Source organism: Cibotium barometz, chromosome 6 (genome assembly GCF_041138505.1).
Source record: "Cibotium barometz isolate CiBa-2024 chromosome 6, ASM4113850v1, whole genome shotgun sequence".
NCBI lineage: Eukaryota > Viridiplantae > Streptophyta > Polypodiopsida > Cyatheales > Cibotiaceae > Cibotium > Cibotium barometz.
Window position 1 is genome coordinate 21,020,879 of NC_141051.1, and position 22,233 is coordinate 21,043,111.

Genomic DNA, 22,233 nt, shown 5'->3' on the forward strand with positions numbered 1-22,233 from the left:
CGGAGATTGATCCGCAATTTTCTCTGGTTGGGCTTGGATGGCACCTCAGACACTCGTGCGAGGGTAGCTTGGCTCACAGTTATTCAGCCCAAAAGAGAGGGGGGCTTTAATATTATCGATCTGGATGCTCAGTGCAGGGCATTACTTTGCAGACTTGTGGTCAGAGGTTTCCTACCAAGCACTGAGCCTTGGAAGGATTTTTTCTTGTCTCAGATTTCCAGATGTACACCCAGGGTCGGGAGAGACTCGATGCCCAGCACACGTTTTTTGTTCACAGAGGCTGATATTAGGGCACCATCTTCCCCTCTTATTGCAGCCATTGTCACAGCATGGAGAAGCATGATATTTTTTTTGCGACAAAGGCTTCCTAGGTCTTTGGACGAGGTTGACTAACAACCTATTATGTGGAATGAGTTCATTAGGGATGAGGCTGGTCGGCTACTTGGTGCATCTCGTTATATGCAGTCAGGATGGGAGAGATGCGCATACGCAGTTCTTGCTTGGAAGACCTTAAGAGTCTTCCGGAGGATCGGAGAGTTGCATCCACTCAGCATATTAGGGGCTCTCGCATTCTTATTGATTAGATTGATGCAGCTATTCCGCATGAGTGGCTTTTTGGGACCTTTCACAGAGACTATCATCTGAGTTGGCTGGGAGTTTTTTCGAGGATAGGCATACTTCTGCAGGTCATTGCTCTCCCGGGCCAGGAGGATACAGATTGCCTCATTATTCTATCATGCCTGGTGGGAGATTGAGGAGATGTAGTATGGAGGAGATCATCCCAAATACTAGGCTTAGTCTAGTGAGGATTGTTGGTCGCTTGGGGAAGCACTGGTATATTGACCCTTCTCCTCAGATAGTGACTCATGACTCTTGGTGTTTGTGGCTATATGGTGGCAGTCCTATCAGGTATCTTTAGCAGGATCCAGGAGAGTGGGAGTGGATTGATGCCTTTGATCCTTTGAAAAGCCTTCCTTTTTTCAGTTTCACTGTTCGGAATGCCAGGCTTCTCCTCACTCGACAGATGCATAGGATCCCTACTCTCAGGCCTCATTGGGAGAGCTATGATATTTCTCCAGTGATACAGCGCAGATATTGGCATAGACTTTGAAACTCATACAGAAGGAGCCACATCTTTCATTTCTTTTGGTTATTCTTACATGGCGATCTCCCCACCAATCAGTGGAGATCAGTTTTCGGTGTAGCACCTTCCTGTCCTAGATGTGCGGTAAATTCTGAGTCCGTACAACATTGTCTAGTCCGTACAACATTGTCTATGGGGATGCAGCATTGCACAGCAGATTTGGGGTTCTGTAGCCCAACTTATGGGCAAACTGAGTGGCCGAGCCATGCATGTGACTTGGGGGACAGTTGCTTGGCTCTCCCAGTCCAGTCCGCAGCTTTTTTATGAGGGTAGTGGTACAGATTCTGCTTTTTTCATTCATAGAGGTATTGCCCAGCATGGTTTATTCCAGGATGTTCCTCACTCTGATTATAAACTCCCCAGACAGAGGATTGACACCAGTTGGGAGATTATTGCCAGTATTACAGCATGGCAGATCTGGAGAGCTAGATGCACGGAGGCTATTGAGGGTGTCCAGATTTTTGTTGAAATATATAAGTGAATAGGGTGTGTGCGGGAACAAGCCCTTGGCAAGAGGCTGTAAAAGAGAACGTGTAAATGTTAGAGAACCTGTGAAAAAGGTGAGAAGAATCTACTAGGAGAGAATAAAGGGTAGCATGAGAAGATTTAGGTAAGTGTGGAGATATTCTGGGAGATATTCTGGGAAAAGTGAAGAGGTGGAGAGAATCAAGCAAAAGAGGTGGAGTGAATTAAGGAGAAATCAGTGGGATTAGATGCTTGGATGTAAACTCTATAAATTGAGGCATTGGCCTAATGAGAATTTGCTGGTTTTTTATTATCCACGCCTACATTAAGCTATTAGTTAATTGCTCACTAATTACGTCTTGATTATCCATGCCTACATTAAGCTATTAGTTAATTATCGTCTAATCACTTTGTTAATGAGGTTGATTCTAGCATTTAATCCACCATAGCTCATCACATTGCTGTAATTTCAACATGGTATCAGAGCCTAGCCTAGAATCCATCAATTTGTGAGCCCATTATCTTGCTAATCATTTTGCTAATTAGGATTAGTAGCTAATTATAAATTTTTCCTCTTTTTTCAACTAGTCTCTGCACCCCCAGCCAGTGGAGGAGCTCCCTCTCTTTGCACACTCAAAATTAGCCCAAACCCTTCTAGCCATAGATAGCCAACACCCTTGTGCTCCAGCCAGTCGAGTCAGAAGCGCAAACCGCCGGCGGATGCAGGAGAAATCGTGTTTTTTGCAGGCGCCGTTTTTCAAAAGGAAAATTGAGATTTCTTCTTGCTCAGTTGCAATGGCTCTAATTCCTCATAGCTCCAGGGGTTTTCAAGCATGCTCTACAAGCTGGTGAAGTCAGAATTCAATTTGATCAAGTCTACAGTGAGATCCAAGCTCTTCATCAAATCTGTACGTGACTTTGGTAAAACAGAGATTAAGCATTCAATGTTTGGTCAAATCTTGTGTTTCTTGGCTTAATCCTCTACTAGACTAATTGCTATTGATGGCCGTGAAAGCATTTGAGCTCATTTGAAGTCTAAGGCACCAGATCTGAGCTCCCCGCATACTCTGTTTTCTGCACACAAAACAGAGGATTAATTTGCTAATCAGTGATTAATCAGTGCTAATCACTGTATTTTGATGCAATTGAGGGTTCAAATTAACCATTAGGTATCTGATACAGATCCCTATAACTTCAGATTCCAATTCGGAGATGGTTTGATACTCCAACCATTCCGTACAAATTAGTTACCCTTGATTTAATGTAATTTCTAATGATTTTATGTTGATAAATTTATTGTAATCATTTCTTAAACACCAGATTGAGTTGTAAAAGGGTAGACACTGCCCTTGAATCTTGAAATTGGATCAAGAGGTAAGATCCCCTTCACATCCTCATGAGTACAGCACAAGAAATAGCCAAATTTAATGGGGAGCAGTTTTACACATGGCAGACAAAAACCATGTATTTGCTCATGAGAAAAAATCTGTGGGGGCTAGTTGAGGGAAGAGATGAATGCCTAGAGGCAAGAGGGAAAAATGAGTGGAAGAGCAGGAATGAAAAAGCATTGGGACTTATTACACTCAGTTTAAATGATGAAATCATTCATCACATCACAGGGATACAATGGGCAAAAGATGCATAGGATGAACTCAATAAATTATTTGGCACATAAGCTAAAAATTCAAAGATAAATCTATTAACGCAATTCTACAAATTGGATATGAAGGAAAGTGAACCTTTAATCACACACTTGAACAGCTATAAAAGCATTAAGCAACAGCAGCTGGCAGCTATTGGCAAAAAGGTAGAAGATGATGAGGCACTAGCAGTGCTTCTGAAGAGTGTGGACAAAGGTGAATATGAAATTATTGTAGCAACACTAAAGAATGTACTTGAATTGAAGCTACACGAGATAGAAGGAGCTCTACTAGAGCAAGAGAGTAGAGGCAAAGAGAAGAAATGGCTCGACTCAACAACAGGAGAAGAAAAAGCATTCTTAACCCGAGGAGGATTCTCTCGAGGACGAGGACGAGGAAGAGGCAGAGTAGGAGGAAGGACCTTCACTTGCCACTACTGTGGAAAGCCTGGACACATGGCAAGAGACTGCTACAGCAAACCCAGTGGACAAGGAACGACATCGGCAAACTTCATGGAGGCTCCAAAGGAAGTGGAGTCAGATCATCTTTTCTGAGAGAGAGAGAGAGAGAGACCCCACAACCCAATGTAACCTGCCCCAACAAAGTAAAACTACCTCTGAGCCACCGATGATGTAGGCCACGTGGTAGATAGATGTATGTGTGAGCACTTTAGTCAAGGTCGCGGGCACTTGTAGTAAGCCTTGGACACATAGAGAGAGAGAGTATCAAGGACTATGAGTTTAGGGACTTGAGGCACTGTCAAGTAAGCGAGAAACTTGGTATAGGGTCCAGGTGTGCTAGGATTATTCACTTGAGGGGAGGTGTTGAAATATACAAGTGAATAGGGTGTGTGCGGGAACAAGCCCTTGGCAAGAGGCTGTAAAAGAGAATGTGTAATTGTGAGAGAACCTGTGAAAAGGTGAGAAGAATCTACTGGGAGAGAATAAAGGGTAGCATGAGAAGATTTAGGAAGTGTAGAGATATTCTGGGAAAAGTGAAGAGGTGGAGAGAATCAAGCAAAAGAGGTGGAGTGAATCAAGGAGAAATCAATGGGATTAGATGCTTGGATGTAAACTCTATAAATTGAGGCATTGGCCTAATGAGAATTTGCTGGTTTTTTATTATCCATGCCTACATTAAGCTATTAGTTAATTGCTCACTAATTAAGTCTTAATTATCGTCTAATCACTTTGTTAATGATGTTGATTCTAGCATTTGATCCACCATAGCTCATCACATTGCTGTAATTTCAACAATTTTTGGGTCTCAAGGCATTAGTACTATATGGGGTGATATCATCCACACTCTTATGGCTACTTGGGCTCGCATTCACGGGCCCTCTCGTTCTGCGCAGGCGAAGCGTGTGATATTTATGCGGGAATGGGACCATGGCGTCTTCTTTTCCTCTAGTACCACAAGTCTTACATGGCATCATGATGCTCCTCAGTGGTTGAAATCACCTTACATATTGGGGTGATTCTATTCTTTTCCGGCTTATACCTGTGATTGTTGTATGTTTTTCTCATACTTCATAGAAGTCTCTTTCTGAAAAAAAAAAACAAGGTAATTCATGTATGTGGAGAGGTTCTAGGGCTTCTCAGAAATACAAAAACCAAAGGAGCACACAAAATTCTCTTAATTGGAATGAGAACTCTGTAGCCATAGTGAAGGATTGAGTCTCATCACCTAGGAAGAAACCAGTGTGTGGTCTGTATTCAGGTACAAAAAAGAGAAAAAGATCAGAAAAATATTTATCAAATCTAGCAGACATGATGAAGGTACCTTGTCCATAATGCACCCAGCTTTCAAGATAACTTTTCCTCGCTTGTAAGCCTCAATAGTACAGTTATTGCTAAACTTGACTATGTCTTGAGTTGAAAGATTCTTCAAAATCGGTGCCTCTCGAAGTAACTGAAACAATGATGTGTCAAGACTTTTTATAATCCTCCCCTCTATATTCTTTTCATTCAAGTGTGCTAAACAGAAAGTCTACCTATAAGGAAAATTTTCCACTTTTATCGTACCTGGGCAGTTGAGGATCCACTGAGATGCCGTGACATTATTGATTTGAAAGTCATTCTATCGACTGCCCAAAGTAATGAGTATGTTTTGGCCTTCACAGTTGCATTTCTGGGGAAATCATACATCAGAGCAAGATCACCAAAACTTTCTCCTGGCCCTTTAGTTTTTACCAAGGCAGGGGGCTCATTCCCCTACAGTGATTGATGCACAGAGAAAAACAATACTATATTTCAGTATAATAAGCTGAAAAACTTCACACACCCAACAAAACTCTCAACAACTTTCGTCTACAGTAAATATATAAGCTCAAAATTTCTCTTTATGATCTTAAAGGGGTAGCATAATTATGGAGTATAGATGTAGGAAAAGTGATGTTTATTCAATCCATTACGTCATGTTAAGAGGATAGCATAATGACTGTTGTTGGATACATGATCTGATTCTTACAGGTGATGGTCACCCCAGGATTGATGCACTCAATCAGCCTTGAAAACAGATTGGGATGACAGACTTGGACACCTCTACATTTTCTTCACAATGAAATCTTACAAGATTTCCCTACTAATCCAAAAATGCAACATAAATGTTGAAGGTTTTTGTCATGCACAACACCAAGCCCATTTTTACTCCCATGGAAAAAGGGATAACATTGGATCTTTTGAAAAATGTGCCCACAAGTGGATGGCTGATACCCCCCCCCCTCCTCCTCCAAGCGCCCCCCCCCCCCTTCCCCCGACTAGCCTTAGGCCCAAGATCCTCCCAAAGTTACTGTTTTTTCACCGCCCGTACAGATGCATTATTCCGCCCGTAGGCAATGCCGCCAAGAAAGCACCTTCTGGGGTTTTGAGCCTAGGAGGCATACCAAACAACGAGCGGGCGGGAAAGAGCGAGATAAAGTCCGAGCAAACCCCGTCAATGTACATTGCATTTGGCCCATTGTATCTCATATGAAAATGATTGGAGAACTTTTGTGCGTGTGTGTACGTGTGTGTGTGTAAGAGAGAAATGAAATGATATAGTAGCGTCTCTAAATGGCCATGATGGCCTATGAGACCAAAACTGAGAGTACATTTGATGTTGGTGTCTCATCAAAGAGAGAGAGAGAGAGAAATGAAATGATATATTAACGTCTCTAAGAGGCCATAGTGGCCAATGAGACCAAAACTGAGAAGTACATCTGAAGTTGGTGTCTCAACAAAGAGAACAACTAAATGAGACTAGAAAGTACAATAAACTGATTGTCTTACAGTTATAAGAACAGAAACTGTAAGACTTCGAGATGATATTGAGTAGAAAATACTGGAAAATACTAAAAAATGTATATCACGTAGATCCATGTATGCTGATCAGTTGAAGTGTTGCCCTCTCCTTAGATCAAGTATCTCCGCCATGGGGCTGTCTAGATGGAGAGGTCGTAGAAGCGAGGTAGGCGCCTCCGATGCCGAGCAATAAATCTGGCGATGGTGAGGATGCCGTGGTTAGGATCCTGGTGGGCGTGGCCGACGAGCACGACATAAGATGACTTCTCTATCAGTGGTGACTCCTTGGGAGCGTGGTCAGTGCCCTGATGGCCCAATGGAGGAGGTATCAAGAGGTGTGTGGGCTGGGTTGCTGGTGCTGGTGACGAAGAAATCTGTCAGGGTCCTCTATCTAGGTACATCATGGCCCAGTCTCCTGTCTGCCAAGAGGGTCTCTCTGTGTCTCCTGAGCTCAAGTAGGAACAATCCCAGGCATCTCTGATCCTCAAACTCCATGACCCTGCGTAACGGCCCAAAACCCTCTCGGAAGAGGCAGTGATATCTCCCTCGGATCTCATAATAGACTGTACATCGGCAAATGTAGTGCTCCTTTGTCTCTGCCTCTTGGAAGCATAGCTAACAAAAATGCGGTCATCCAAGATTTGATGCATATATCGCCTTGTCTCAATCCGCAGCTGGTGTGATGAGGTTCGGATCTGTCCAATGGCACAACGTATCCCAGATGATAGGTGTACATCCATGTACGCCGGGCGGGTGATAAAATCATCTCGTGAGAGGTGTAGAAAATGGCTCTTGTAATGAGCCATTTTCATGCCTAAGAGCTCAAGGGGACCAGTCCATGTCCTCTCTGTGTCCACTCTGATGATATCCATCTTGATCATGCGGTTTTGCTATGAGCGGGTGAGATCCAAAAATGGACAATCCAGACTGTACTGAAAGGGTGGTAGTGCCTCTATCCGCAAACCATTTACGTCAAACCATGATCTCCTCTGAGCGTACCAGCAATGAGTATCTCCATCCTCTGCCAACTGTATGGATGAGGTCAATGCCAATCGGGAGTACCTCTGCTAAGGGAGCTCCCATAGCCCTGCTGTAAAAAGGTAGTTGCCTGGAATAGGGCCTCGGTCACTACTGGTGCGGCACCCAGCTCAACTCGAACAATCTGATGATTTGCTCCGAATCATGCGGGCAATCATCATAATCAATGGTGTCTCCATTTGCCTCCATCCCTCATCCGTCCCTCTCTGAGATCCACGATGTATGCTAGGCCCCCAAATTGGAGCTCCGTACAAGAGGGTCGGTGTGACAAGCGTATTAAATAGCCACAATTTTTGGTGTGCGGCTCCTCAAACTGTATGTGTGCACACTACCTCTCAAGTTCCCCCAAGGCTGCACGCCCTGGAGCTAATCTAGCTGCTGCCGCCTCCTTTAGGGAGAAACGTGGTCCTGTGAAAGTAACTCCCAAGTAGACATATGACCCGACATACTCAAGCGGCTCCCCTCGGAAAGTGAACTGAGGCTCTGATCTCGTCACCAATGCCTGTGTGGTGTTAAACACCATAACCTTGGTTTTCCCAAGGTTCACTGTCACATCTCTATCCGCACAGAAAGCCTGTAATGCATCCATGTGTCTCTGTAATCCCTCTGGAGAGTCTGAGATTAGAACAATATCATCACCATATAACAAGATGGGTATCAACATCCCTACCACGCATGCCCTTGGGCCTCCCAGTCTGTCTACATAATCGGAGACCACATCAATGTACAGTCCAAAGAGGGTGGGCGATAGCGGACATCCGTGCTTCACCCCTATCGTGCTGGTCACCATATCCGATAGTCCGCTTGGAGCTCGGACTCATACAAAGCATATATCCCCCACTGCATATCCTTGGATAGCTCAATGTCATGCAATCTGTGCATAAGCCTGGCACGTGGTACGGTATCGAAGGCTTTGCGGAAGTCCACAAAGCAGCAATATATCCTTCTCTTCTGTGCCCTGCCCTCTTCAATAAGTGCCCGAAGTGTCAGTATGTGATCCAAGGTAGTAAATCCTCTCCTGAAGCCGGCTTGTCCATGTGCTCGATGACCATGCCTCTCTGCCCAGCGGCTCAGCTCCGACTCCAATATAGAGCCATATAGTTTGGCCAAGTAATGACCAATCGTGATCGTCCTGTAATTGCCTGGTACCATGGGGTCCCCACTCTTAAAGAGTGGTACAATGATATGCTATGTCCAGCTTGCCGAGAAACCCTCACAAATGGCACAATTAAACATGTTACAACCCTGCATTTTTCTCTGGACAACAAGTAGGTGGACACGGGCACAGGATGGACAGTGTGAATGGCATCCTTTTGGATATGAAAAAGAAACCCATCTGTGGCTAGCCCAAATATGAAGGGGACAAAAGGTTTTGAAGAAAGGGACAAAAGGATTTTGAGTTTATAAGGTTTTAAAACCTTTGATGACAAAATAGTATTTTTATATTTGAAGGCATGCGTTTTTGCTATTGCTTTTAGTTTTTGGAGAAAAGCAGGTTGAGGCGCCTCCTTTTAAAGCCTAGGGTGGCAGATTCCGAAGTATGGTGGTGTGTGGCGCTGCTCTTGGTTTTTGGTCGTGTGGCGTGTAGCGTGTGACGCTTCTCTCCTTGGGTGGCAGGCCGCCAAAGAGCATAGGCGACTCCCAAGGATTGTGGCAAGAAGCGTTGTACGTGGGCTGGGCTGCAGGATTCGCATCCAGGCGCAACACGCACACGTGGGCTGAGCTGGTGGCTTACAGGTCGGCAGGACAAGAAGCACAGGCGGGGGCTAGGCTGCAGGGAGCGCAGGGCTGAACTGAACTGGGCTCTCTCTTACTTGGATGCATGCGGACTGGCTGCAGGAAGTGTACGAGAGTTGACAGCCGGGCAGATTTTCTTACACCCTCTCTCTCTTGCTTTGGAAGGCTGTGGCAGGCTGGGCTGTTGAGGTGATGAACTGTAGGAAGCTCTGGACAGCGAACAGGGCAAGGCTTGGGCTACAAGTGGCTGCAGATTGCGCAGAACTACAGAGGTGCAGAACTGATCGTGGGTGTGAGGAGGACCATGCACTTGATGTTGGCTCAGAGTCTTATAGTTCTGCTCTTATAAGTGTAGGACAATCAGTTTATTGTACTTTTTAGTCTCATTTAGTTGTTCTCTTTGATGAGACACCAACTTCAGATGTACTCTCAGGTTTTGGTCTCATAGGCCACTATGGCCTCTTAGAGATGTTAATGTATCATTTCATTTCATTTCTCTCTCTCATCATAAGGGCCTAGAGTGTTTTCTTTTCTCTCTGCCATGGACGTACGAGAAACTCTAAAATAGGAGAACAAGCTGCATACGCACGGGACGATGTTCATGGGAGAGATGGTGTGATTTCTCTTCGTGTTGAACTTATATGTGTTCAGGGATTTGCTTACAGGTTCTCTATTTTTCTCTCGCTTGATGCTATGGAAAAACAGACTAGATTTGGCACAGTGCTTGGATAGTATATCTGTCATGTAAACAGGACATTGGTTTTCGAGAGGAAATAGGACTTTGGTTTCGAGGAAACAGGCCTATGGTTTATGGGATACACGTCCTTGGTTTATCGGATACAGGTCTTTGGTTTCATGTGGAAAGCATGTCTTTGGATTCATGTGAACAGGTTGTAATTTTCTCGAGGTTACATGCAAGCTGTGACTGTAGGAAAGGACATATGGTTTGGTACAGCCCTACTGCTCTTTGGGAAAGGGTTTGAGGGATCCATGGTAGAGATGGAGAAGACCTTTTCAAGCAGGGAGGTGTTGTGCAGGTGTGCCTTCTCCATGGTATGCTGTGCTGTAGTAACGAGAGTTCTTATTTGGAAGTCCTAGGTGAAACTATAAGGGATCCTGTTGGTGGAGGATTCTACAAGTGGTACTTTGTACTCAAATTTAATCAAGTAAAGAAATACCGCAAGGGGCGCCACTGCGTTTTGGGGCCAATCGGTGTCCGTGTACTATTTGTAGGAGCACTCTAGCTCCCCCTGTTTATTTTCCTTTTCTAGGTCCCCATGGGTGGTGAAGTGTTTTGTGTGCGAGTGTTTGTTTCACCGCTCGTCAAATTTCTGAAGGCCAGTTTCATGGTTCCATCGCCAAGATATCGTCTACTTTCTCACGGAGGCAAGCCCGTGGTTCACATCAAAAGCTTCAACATGTGGAAAGTCAAAAGGAAGTGCAGGAGACAGTGCAGGATTGTATGTCTTTGCCTGTATGAGGTGAAGAGCAAAAGCTAAAAATGAAGCTCAAGAGAAAAGACACCAAGGACATGAAGTAGTCAACCAGGAACAAGAAGCAGTTGAAGTGTTATGGTGCAAAAGATGGGTTGAAGGCTATGTCTTTTGACACTTTGTCACCAGTGGTATCTTCACGGAGACTTCATGGATTCGGAAGGCAGCTTCTTTCTATGTTTAGTAGTGGTGATCTACTATACTTCATTGGGGACTTGTGCTTACCACTTGGGTGGAGTACAATTAGGTTTTGGGTGCCTGTGGATGTATCAGATGAGGCTCAGATGGAAGCAGAGGAACTTCATGAGGTTCTTATTCCCGAGCAGATACTGGCACATAAGGAAAGAAAGGTACAAGGTAAAGTTTCCCGTCGCTATCTTGTGAAGTTCAAGAAAAGTTCACCGATGGATGCGAAGTGGATGGAGGAGGGTGACTTACCCAAATGATTGTTTCATCACCCAGATGCATTGGAGGGGCATTGCTTTTGTCATATGGGGAATCTTTACTCGTCCGATGCCTTATTGTGTTATTGAGTGCAATCGAGGACGCTTGCTTTTTTTCAAGAGGGGGGGCATGTTACGACCCTGTGTTTTTCTGTGGACAACAAGCACGTGGGGATGGGCACAGGATGGACAATGTGAATGGCATCCTTTTGGATATGAAAAAGAAACCCATATGTGGATAGCCCAAGTGTGAAGGGGACAAAAGGTTTTAAAGAAAGGGACAAAAGATTTTGAGTTTATAAGGTTTTAAACTGCAGGGAGTGCAGGGCTGAACTGAACTGGGCTCTCTCTCGCTTGGATGCATGCGGACTGGCTGCAGGAAGCGTACGAGAGTTGACAGCCGGGCAGATTTTCTCACGCCCTCTCTCTTGCTTTGGAAGGCTGTGGCGGGCTGGGTTGCTGAGGTGCTGAACTGTAGGAAGCTCTGGACAAGCGGCTGCAGATTGCGCAGAACTACAGAGGTGCAGAACTGATCGTGGGTGTGAGGAGGACCATGCGCTTGATGTTGGGTGCAGGGTGGACACTTGAAGATGATTATTTATCTCTCTCTCTCTCTCTCTCATCATAAGGGCCTGGCACGTTCTCTCTTCTGTGTGCCATGGAAGTACGAGAAACTCTAAAACAGGAGAACAAGCTGCATACGCACGGGACGATGTTCATGGGAGAGATGGTGTGATTTCTCTTTGTGTTGAACTTATATGTGTTCACGGATTTGCTTACAAGTTCTCTATTTTTCTCTCACTTGGTGCTATGGAAAACAACCTTGGATTTGGCACCGTGCTTGGATAGTATATCTGTCATGTAAACAGGACATTGGTTTTCGAGAGGAAACAGGACTTTGGTTTCGAGGAAACAGGCCTATGGTTTATGGGATACACGTCCTTGGTTTATCGGATACAGGTCTTTGGTTTCATGTGGAAAGCATGTCTTTGGATTCATGTGAACAGGTTGTAATTTTCTCGAGGTTACATGCAAGCTGTGACTGTAGGAAAGGACATATGGTTTGGTACAGCCCTACTGCTCTTTGGGAAAGGGTTTGAGGGATCCATGGTAGAGATGGAGAAGACCTTTTCAAGCAGGGAGGTGTTGTGCAGGTGTGCCTTCTCCATGGTATGCTGTGCTGTAGTAACGAGAGTTCTTATTTGGAAGTCCTAGGTGAAACTATAAGGGATCCTGTTGGTGGAGGATTCTACAAGTGGTACTTTGTACTCAAATTTAATCAAGTATAGAAATACCGCAAGGGGCGCCACTGCGTTTTGGGGCCAGTCGGTGTCCGTGTACTATTTGCAGGAGCACTCTAGCTCCCCCTGTTTATTTTCCTTTTCCAAGTCCCCATGGGTGATGAAGTGTTTTGTTGCGAGTGTTTGTTTCACCACCCGTCAAATTTCTGAAGGTTGGTTTCAAAACATATGTACGATGAGTGGAGCCAAAGTGTTGCGCGCATATGAGAAGTGCTCTCCAACTAGCCCATCATGATCCTGTGCCTTTCCATTCTGTTACCTGTCTATTGCATCTAGCACCATCCACATAGTAAAAAAGGTGATGCTAGCCGGTCTACCTCCCAGTGGAGGGGGGGTGCGGGGCTGTCTTGGTGCATCATATAGCTCTCTAGCATAAGTATGCCATGCCTCAGGTGCAGTAATCGTAGTACTAGGCTCTCTCTCCTGAAACATCTTCCCTGTCCTCTTGCTGTCCTTTCCTAGGAAGAGTTGGTAGATCTCCTCCTCTAGCTTAGCCAGGTAGGCTCGTTTCTTCCTCCGCACAAAGCACCGAAAGATCATCCTAGCCTATCTATGCGTGTGAGTCCCAATGGCAATCTCACGCTGTAGCTGTGCTCATGTCTCACGACACTAATCATCATACCAACTGCTGTGGGGCAGGGTGGAAGGGATCATAGTGCAGGGAAACGCCAATCCTCTCGTGATCTCATCTAGAGGGCTATGTGGGTCTAAAGCAAACAAGCCATCAGATACTGCATCTCAATAAGACCCAACTGTCTCATGTGTAAACTGATATCTCGGGTACCTAGGTAGATGAGTGGCTGGCCCATCTCTTGGGGATCTACCTACTAGTGTGAAACTCAGGTATGCATGATCGGCTGCTATGCCAATGGGCCGACTGGAAATCGTGAAACCCCACACATCAGTTATCAATGAAGGAGATCCCAGCAAGTAGTCCACTGTGCTCGCTCCCCCTTTAGAGTTCCAGTGTGTGAGAGCATCTGATCCTGGCCATCTCGATAGGCCATTGTATATGACCATCCCGAGTGAGAAAATGCCTGCCATAATCTGTAATCTCCCCCTCATCTTGTGCTGATCTCTGCAATCCTACATCCTCTACTGTGATCTCCCGGTACATAGCCTCTTGAGTATCATACAACACTATCTGCTCTATGCATGTACGTGCATTAAAGTCTCCCAATAGTAACATGTCTCCTTGGCTCGCAAACCTCATGATATCATCATATAGTGGCGTATAGGGTGACTCTCCGGATGGTGCAAACCTGGAGTGGGCTGGGGGAAAGTAGCATACCGACACATATAGCTCGCGGAGCCCATCTCTGCATATTCGGACCCACATGTACCTCGCATCTGCATCTCTATGTACCACATGTATTTTGTCATGAAGCTCCTCCCTGAAAAGTATTGCCACTCCTCGAGTTCCTTTGGTACCTCCCACTGTGCGTGGCTGAGGGCGGAACACTGATTCCCATCTATAACCCCGCACATCAGGCAGCCTCTTATTTGTGCACTGATGGGTCTCCGTATACATAGCAATATCACTGTGTTTGAAAGTATCCTCAAAGTATCCTACATTTGTTCTAAGGGCTCCATTGCAATTCCACACCGTGAATTGCAAGGTCTCATAGGCCGCAAACCGTCAAGTGGGCCTCCTCTCCGTAATGATGACTTGGCCATCTCTGTACATTGCCCATTTCCCCTCTTTCCTTGTCTCAAGCACACGCGGCATGTGTTCCTTCCGGTGTGCTATCTGTGCCGGTGTAAGGTTCTCATCCAAATAAATCTTTTCCCCCTTAAGGGCCATCCTTTTGGAAAGGAAGGCCTTCTTCTTCTCCAAGTCACCAAACCTGATGATCAATATTTTTGCCCTGGTTTCATCTCTACCTACTCCCCATGCTCTAGTAATGGGTACATCAGTGGCTACAATTTTTGTTGCAAGAGCTTTTGCATCCTCTTGGGGATTTCCCATATCTTCCGACCCAGTTACGCGTACATGTAAGGCACGTGCCCGTCTCTTGGCTTCCTCTTCCAATGTAGCATTCATCACCTCTACTTTATTGACTCGTGTATCCTTCTGCTTTTTTACTACTTCAATCCATGGGTTGACTTCCTCAATTTGTTTCTTTGTGGCACTAGCAATTTCAGCCCATGAATGCATTTCCTTCTCACCTGCAACCACTTTTGCCATACATGATTCCAAAGTGTGTTGCATTTCTGTGATGTCTTTTTCGCAGTCAGCCATACATGTCTTCAAAGTGCCTTCGTACAATGCAATTGTTGTGTCAATCTCCCGGAGCATGTCATCCTTCCATTTTTGCATCTTTTTTTTCATTTCCATGTGCATCAAGGCTTGGGCTAATTCCATCTCAACCCATACTTGGGCTTGCATTTCTCCTTTCAATTGGGCATATATCTCTTCCTTGAGAGAGAGAAATGAAATGTTATATTAACGTCTTGAAAAGGCCAAAGTGGCCTATGATACCAAAGTTACAACCATGTGACATCTGATACACTGTCTGGAAAAGAAAAGAAAGAACTAAAGGTAAGTATCTAGCCCTACAATACATCAGTAGGGAGCATCCGGAAGCAGCAACTAGGGAGAGTGGGAAGCTAATGCTACTAGTCAACATGGGGTACATGAGTACATGGATACATGAATACATGAATATGGGGGAGTACAAAAGTGACAGTGAGTACAACAGTATATGGCTAGTGGTAATCATCCTAGGAGCTCTAGCATGGGTCTCTGCCGGATGGCCTGGATATCTGCCATAGTGAGATGCCTGGTCGGACGAGCCCGATGCCTCGCAATGATGCTCTGAATCCTCCGGTGTAGGCACCGTCTCCGATGTGAGGATCCGCGAGCCCTCGAGCGTCTAGATGTGCCCAACTGGATAGCTCTCTCAACTAGAGTCCCATGGGGTGCCCACTGCTGGGCTGTCGGCTGTGTGTCTGTTGGAAATAAGTGCACACTAGGTGTACTCTTTTTCTAGTCTAGTATAAACTTTTGTCTTGAGTCTTGTGTGTCTGCCATGTGGCATCTTATTTGTCCCACATATCAGCGTGGCTACTATCTCTTGTACTACACACCTATATATTGTGGGTGTCACATCATAAGAAGTATCTAGCTTGTGTCTTGTCTACACTCATCTCAAGGTAACTCTTTGTCCTTCAGCCTCTTCAGCCCATTGCCTTCATCTCAGCCATCGGGCTGTCCTTATTCAAAGTTTTCGTGGAGCTGCTACTGTTATCTCTCTTGGAGCTGCTGCTGCCCGTCATATTGGAACTGCTACAGCCCGCTGTACTGTTGCTGCTCTCCTTTGGCTGCCTTCTTCAGCGACTCAAGGGACTGTCTCTGCCTAGGATTTATTGCGCATCATCTAGAGGCAGCTGCAGATCGACTTTCCTCCTGTTAACGAGCTATTTGCTGCATTCAGTTCTGCCATCGCTTCCTCTTGAAGAGTCTACAAGGTACTGTGCATTGTCTCCTTCAGTTTGCTGGTCAGTCCTTTTGTTATCCTCATATCTGCAAACTGCTGGTTCATCATGCTTCGATGGGCTGTCACACGCTATGGCCTTGACAAGTGGTGAGAGAGCCGGCTTCTAAAAACAATTTGATCTCTTCTTTCATTCATTTCTGCAATCTTGCAAGGGAATAGACACTGCTCTTGCATTTTAGCAAGAGGTAAGACCTTCCCACATGGCCTCTTCTACTCATTCTCTCATGTCTATCGACAAATTCAATGGGTCCAACTTTCATACTTGGCAAATCAAAATCAAGAGCCATCTTATGAAAGAAAGTCTTTGGGACGTTGTTCACCATGCTGCTCCCGAAGATTCCGACATTGAGCAAGTTGTCACTTATGTTCCCACTGCCAAGAATGACAAAGCCTATGCTATCATCTTGCTCGTAGCTCGGTCTTGGAGATGGTTACATTCATCACATCTCCGACATACAGTCTGCTTCTCGAGCATGGATCACTTTGGATACCCTTTTTGGACCCCGTTCTAAAAACTCTAAGATTGCACTTATGATCTCATTCTTTGTTCTATATATGCAGGAGGGAGCTACTATAGCCTCTCATGTCAATTATCTTCGCAGTCTTATGGTTCAGCTTGCATCAGTGAAGTCCCCCATCTCCGAAGATATTGCTATTGTTGTGCTTCTCAAAAGCTTACCTGACACCTATGCTACTCTTGTCACTACCTTCAAGTATCACAATAATCCTACTCTTGAAGGTATCATCAATGCTCTCCAAGAAGAGGAAAGAACTCAACAACAAAAGGTAACTGACACTGCATTTTTAGCAAAGAAAGGAAGTTCTAAGGTAAGAAAGCCTTGCACCCATTGTGGCAAAACTAATCATATGGAGAAGGACTGCTTCAAGGCTCATCCATGCACCATTTGTGGCCGTGATAATCACCGGGAGAAGGACTGCTACTCTAAACCCTCTACATCAGCCCCTACATCTACCTCAGCCCATGTTGCTGCAGCATCTCCATCAGCAGATCTTGCTGTTCATTCCTCATATGATGAAACGTGGGCTTTCTGATTACTTCATCTTTCTTGTCTACCACTTTGACCACCGATGATGTAGGTCAAGGGGTTCTAGTGTCTTACTCATTCTACTTTTGGACCTCTCTCTTGTCCCTACCCAAGAGGCAGAGATTGCCCTTGAGGAGGGGATGTCAACTTATTAAAGAGAAGGAAAGAGAGTGCAATAATCTACATAATAGTGACACAAGAATTAAAAAACTTATACAAGAGCACATGAAGTTCTGAAACTCATTAAAGAGAAGGAAAGAGAGTGCAATAATTTACAAGATATGGTCCATGAGGTGCAACATCAAAATGCCTAACTGTTTGCTAAAGTTAATAAAAGACCCATAATAAATTACAAGAAAACTTGAATCATTTTTTTTCCCACGAAAAAGATCCTTTAATTAGTGAAAGAAAAAACAGCCACAAAGGGCTAAGTACAACCACGAAGGGCTAAATACAAACTCGACTCATATAAGGGCGGGAAACAAGTGATCATAAGGGGAAGAGATGCTTCTCCTCCGGTTGGCTGCACCTCAGTGGTCTGTAATGCCAAATGGGGTCACCGCCTCCACTTGTGAGGAAAGGGCCAGGCCTCCAAAGTCTCAAGAAGGCTTCCCGCCACTTCCGCATGCAAACAGAACCTCCTTGCAGCTTCCTCCACTGACCGCGGAGGGTGTAAATGATGTCAAGCCATATGCTCCTAATGGTCTCAGCCGGCTGAGTGTGGGTACCCTCGATGCCCTTACTACATCTAGCACACCAGGTGTGCTAGGCTACTATGCCACTGCAAATCTCCCGTCGCTCGCTGGCATGAGCCTAGTTGCCAAACACCTACAGGTGGGGCTAGACTACTGCAATACGATGATGGGAGACCTGGAGGGCAAGACCTCCCCCATCCTCCTCGTAAGTCCTGACCACTCTAGCCCCGGTGGCCCAAGCGACAGTACCCCAAGTGATGATCCGGGTCGATGCCCTATCCATAGCGAAGATGCAAAGAATCCGCTACCAAATCTGTTGAGCCTTCGGGCCATCCCAAAGGCAATGTCGCTGAGACTCCTGGGGGTGGCCGCACCTCGGGCAAGCTGTTGACCTCCAACTGCCAGCCAAGTACTCACTGCCAAACTCCTGTGTGCTATGCAAGAGTTCTGTCATGCTCCTCATGCCTTACCTCATGGTAAGTGTCCAGGGGAGGATGGCCTCTCCCTTATTTTTTTCATTACTTTTTGGGATAAGATTGGGGCTGAGATCACATCGGCTCTCTAGGAGATGTGGGACACAGGTTCTATGCCTTCTTCTCTCACTGAGGGGCTTATCTATCTTATCCCTAAGAGTGAGGATAAGACATTGATTGGCCAGTGGAGACCTACAACCTTACTTGGGACTACATATTAGATTCTTGCTAAGGCTGTGAGCATCAGATTGCAGCCAATTTTGCAGGATGTCATTCATGATACTCACAATGGATTCTTACACAGAAGGAGCGTCTTTGATAACATTTTCTCGTTTCGGGAGGCCGTGGAATGGGCCAAAGCGAGCAATCAGTCTTTAGCCATTCAGCTCTTGGAATTTGAGAAGGCCTATGATAGAGTGGATTGGGATTTCCTTGAGGATACTGTTAGCCATATGGGTTTCTCTCAAAGATGGATCAAGGGAGTTTCATGCATGTATTGTGATGCCCACAGTAGTGTGCTCGCTTGCGGTGATAGAGGAGAGCGGTTTCAGATTTCTCGCTCAATATGGCAGGGTTGCCCTTTAGCCCCATTATTATATATCATAGTTGCAGAGGCCATGAGCATCTCCCTCCGCTCCACTGTTGGTATTTCTAGATTGAGGTTGCCTCTTCGTAGTCAAGAGGACCTAGTTGACTCTGAGTTAGCTGATGACACGGCCATGTTCTTGGAGGCCTCACACATATGCTTATGTTCCTTCCAGGTAGCACTAGAAGAGTTTTGTTTGGCAGCAGGGGCACTCATTAATTAGCACAAATCTGTTGGTTTTTGGATTAGTGACTCACCGAGAATCGCTCGGGGTGCAGAGCTTGGTTTTACTTGGATCAGTAGAGGATGTGCTGCTAGATATTTCGGATGCCAGGTGGGGGTTGATATTACTCCTGCACAGCAGTTTGCTCTGATACTTAAGAGCATCCGGAAGAAGCTTCTTCATTGGAGCTCCAAGAGATTAGATCTAGCCTCTAGAGCTTTGGTGGCTAATCAGGTATTTTGGTGGCTAATCAAGTATTTCTTGCCTCGGCTTGGTTTATTGCCCCTTGTTGGTGTTTCTCTCGTGCGTGCATTGGTCAGCCTGCGGAGACTGATCAGCAATTTTCTTTGGTCGGGTTTGGATGGCACCAAAGACACTCGTGCCAAGGTAGCTTGGCTCATAGTTATTCAGCCCAGACAAGAGGGGGGACTGAATATTATTGATCCGAATGTTCAGTGCAGGAGGGTGTTGCTCTACAAACTTGTGGTCAGAGGTTTCCTACCAGGCAGTAAGCCTTGGAAGGATTTTTTCTTGTCTCACATTTCCGGATGTACACCCCCGTGTTGGGAGAGACTGGCTGCCGAGCTCACGGTTTTTGTTCACAGAGACTGACAATAGGGCACCATCTTCACCTGTTATTGCAGCCATTGTGAAAGCATGGACAAGCATGAGACCATTTTTGAGACAAAGGCTTCCTAGGTCTTTGGATGAGGCTCACTGACAACCTATTATGTGGAACGAGTTCATCAGGGGTGGAGCCGGTCGGCCACTTGGTGCATCTCGTTACATGCAGTTGTCAGGATAGGAGAGATGTGCATACACAGTTTTTGCTTGGAAGACCTTTAAGAGTCTTCCGGAGGATCGGAGAGCTGCATCCGTTCAGCATCTTAGGGCTCTCACATACGTATTGATCAAATTGATGCAGCTATTCTGCATGAGTGGCTCCCTAGGACCTTTCATGGAGACTATCATCTGAGTTGGCTGGGAGTCAATCCGTATGTCAATCTGTGTGATGCGGCACTAGTGGAACTGCCCTCCACTCGAAGAGTCTTGGGCAAGGGTTTAGACAGGGAATAATCACAATCCGTGCAGGGGCGAAGGCGTGCCACGTGGGCACTAATCCTGTCCTCCATGTGACACACTTAGTACGAGCACGCGCATATGCACACTCCAGACTCCATCGATCACAGTGGAGGTATCTGTAAGAGGGAGGAAGAGGTACCGCAGCAAAGGGAGGAAGAGGTAGCGCAGCAGAAGTATGCATGAATACAAAAAGTAACACCTCCAGGCTGGAGACTACCATCTCCCCGTCCTGGCCACGATGGGATGAGCCTCCAAGCTCCATCCTAGTCAGAGGCCAAAAATGGATGAGAATGTCGGTAATGCAAAGATCGTGGAGATAGTGGGATAGCTCGACTGCCACCAACTCCGTCCCCAAGGGGTTGCACTGAAGGGGAAAGAGAAGATCGCGCCATTATCTGGCGTAGAGGGGCTAGACTGGTGAAAAACCACACATACCCAAACAAGGGCTACTGTCTCCTCAAACATGTCGGTCCCTTATGACTTTGGGTGGGGTCCTTGGGTGGGGCTGTCCTCCATATCTTGGTGAATGGAAGTGGTGCATCCTCCGCATGGCCTAATTTTATGCAGAAGTTTCGGCCGTCCGCCTCAGGGGTGCACCCCTCTGTCTCTGGAATACCTGTCACGCGTATGTTCACGCAACGGATTCTCCTCATCTTCTCGTCATCTAGTGTGGATTGGACCATGTGCGTGCCCTCTTGTACTTCTTTCTTAATGTTTTTCTTGACCACTTCCACCCATCCTTCTCTTACTGCTTCCATCTTGCCCTCCAGGGTTTTGGTAATCGTCTGGGTGAGCTCCTCCTTCATGGCTTCTTTGTCTGCCTCGAGGATTTCCCCTTCTTCTGGGCGTTCACGCAGTGAAGCTACTTCGCCTTTAAGCTGCGCAAACTCCTCCTGCATTGTTTCCTTTTCTTTCTTCCATGTTTCTGCCTCGGTCTCCAGCTTAGCGATGCGATCGTCTGGGTGAGCTCCTCCTTCATGGCTTCTTTGTCTGCCTCGAGGATTTCCCCTTCTTCTGGGCGTTCACGCAGTGACGCTACTTCGCCTTTAAGCTGCGCAAACTCCTCCTGCATTGTTTCCTTTTCTTTCTTCCATGTTTCTGCCTCGGTCTCCAGCTTAGCGATGCGATCGAGGAGGCTCTTCTGGACAGTGTTGAGGTTGCTATCCGTGGTTTTCTTCAAATCCTTCAACATCTTTTCAAGCTTTTCCATACGTGCCTCCATGACGTTTCTTCTGTCGTTAATCCTTGTGGGCTGTGACTGTTACTTCAGCAGACCAGGGTTGGTCTCAACATGGTGCTGACCTTCAGGAGAGAGAGGGGGGGGGGGCGAAGGGCAAGCAGCAGGAGAGAGAGCGAAGGGGGACGCAGGCAGGCAGCGGGAGGGGGGGGGGCGCAAAGAGAGAGAGAGAGAGCGTTATGTTGTTGCCTTGGGGGCCTGAGCAAGGGTGGGTGGGGAAAGGGGCGAATCGAACAGAAGGCGATTGCCAATAGCAGCGCAGCGTGGGTGGGTAAGGGGCGAAGCGAACAGAAGGCGGTTATAGTAGCGAAGCGAGTAGTTGCGGGCAGCAAACAGTAGCAGAGCATGGGTGGGAAAAGGGCGGCGAACAGTAGCGCGGCCACAGCAGCACAGCGTGGGTCGGTTTAGGGTTTAGGGTTTAGGGTTTAGAGAGAGAGAGAGAGAGAGAGAGAGAGAGATGAGAGTAGAGTGTATGGTATGTGTGCGTCTTGCTCATCGGGTGAGAGTGAGTGAGAGAGGTGAGTCCTTGCAGGGAGGTGGAGCTTGCAGGCTATATATCCCAAGCAGAGAGCAAGATAAGTCACCTATTTGTTCTTTTTTCAAAAAATCATAAAAAAACAAAAAATATATTGTTTTTTGAGTTATTCTAAGAAATTGATTGTCTTAGCCATAGTGGAAATGCCCAAACTACACTTTTGGAGCAAGAAAAACATTAACCTTTGGACCATCAAAATCAGAAATCTCCATAATTTCTTGGTTTCTCATGGTGGTGAGTTTTTCATGGCAGTGAAAAGCCAGAGCTTTTCACTGGAAAAAGTTCAAAAAATCATGTCGTAAATTGCGGGATA

General features: G+C 46.1%; 1 protein-coding gene across 6 annotated transcripts in view; it reads right to left on the bottom strand.

The window, feature by feature from the left end:
- LOC147637513 (uncharacterized) overlaps positions 1–22,233 on the bottom strand; it is a 183,833-nt gene that overhangs the window by 61,182 nt on the left and 100,418 nt on the right. For all 6 annotated transcript variants that reach the window (XR_015266050.1, XM_086799298.1, XM_086799297.1 and 3 more), the window contains 2 exons: positions 5,274–5,462; positions 5,032–5,160 (listed from right to left, as the gene is read on the bottom strand). Coding sequence is in view for 5 of the 6 variants with exons in the window: in XM_086799298.1 (XP_086655424.1) it covers positions 5,032–5,160; positions 5,274–5,462 (318 nt within the window). In the remaining variant the exon portion in view is untranslated. The remainder of the gene's footprint in view (positions 1–5,031; positions 5,161–5,273; positions 5,463–22,233) is intronic.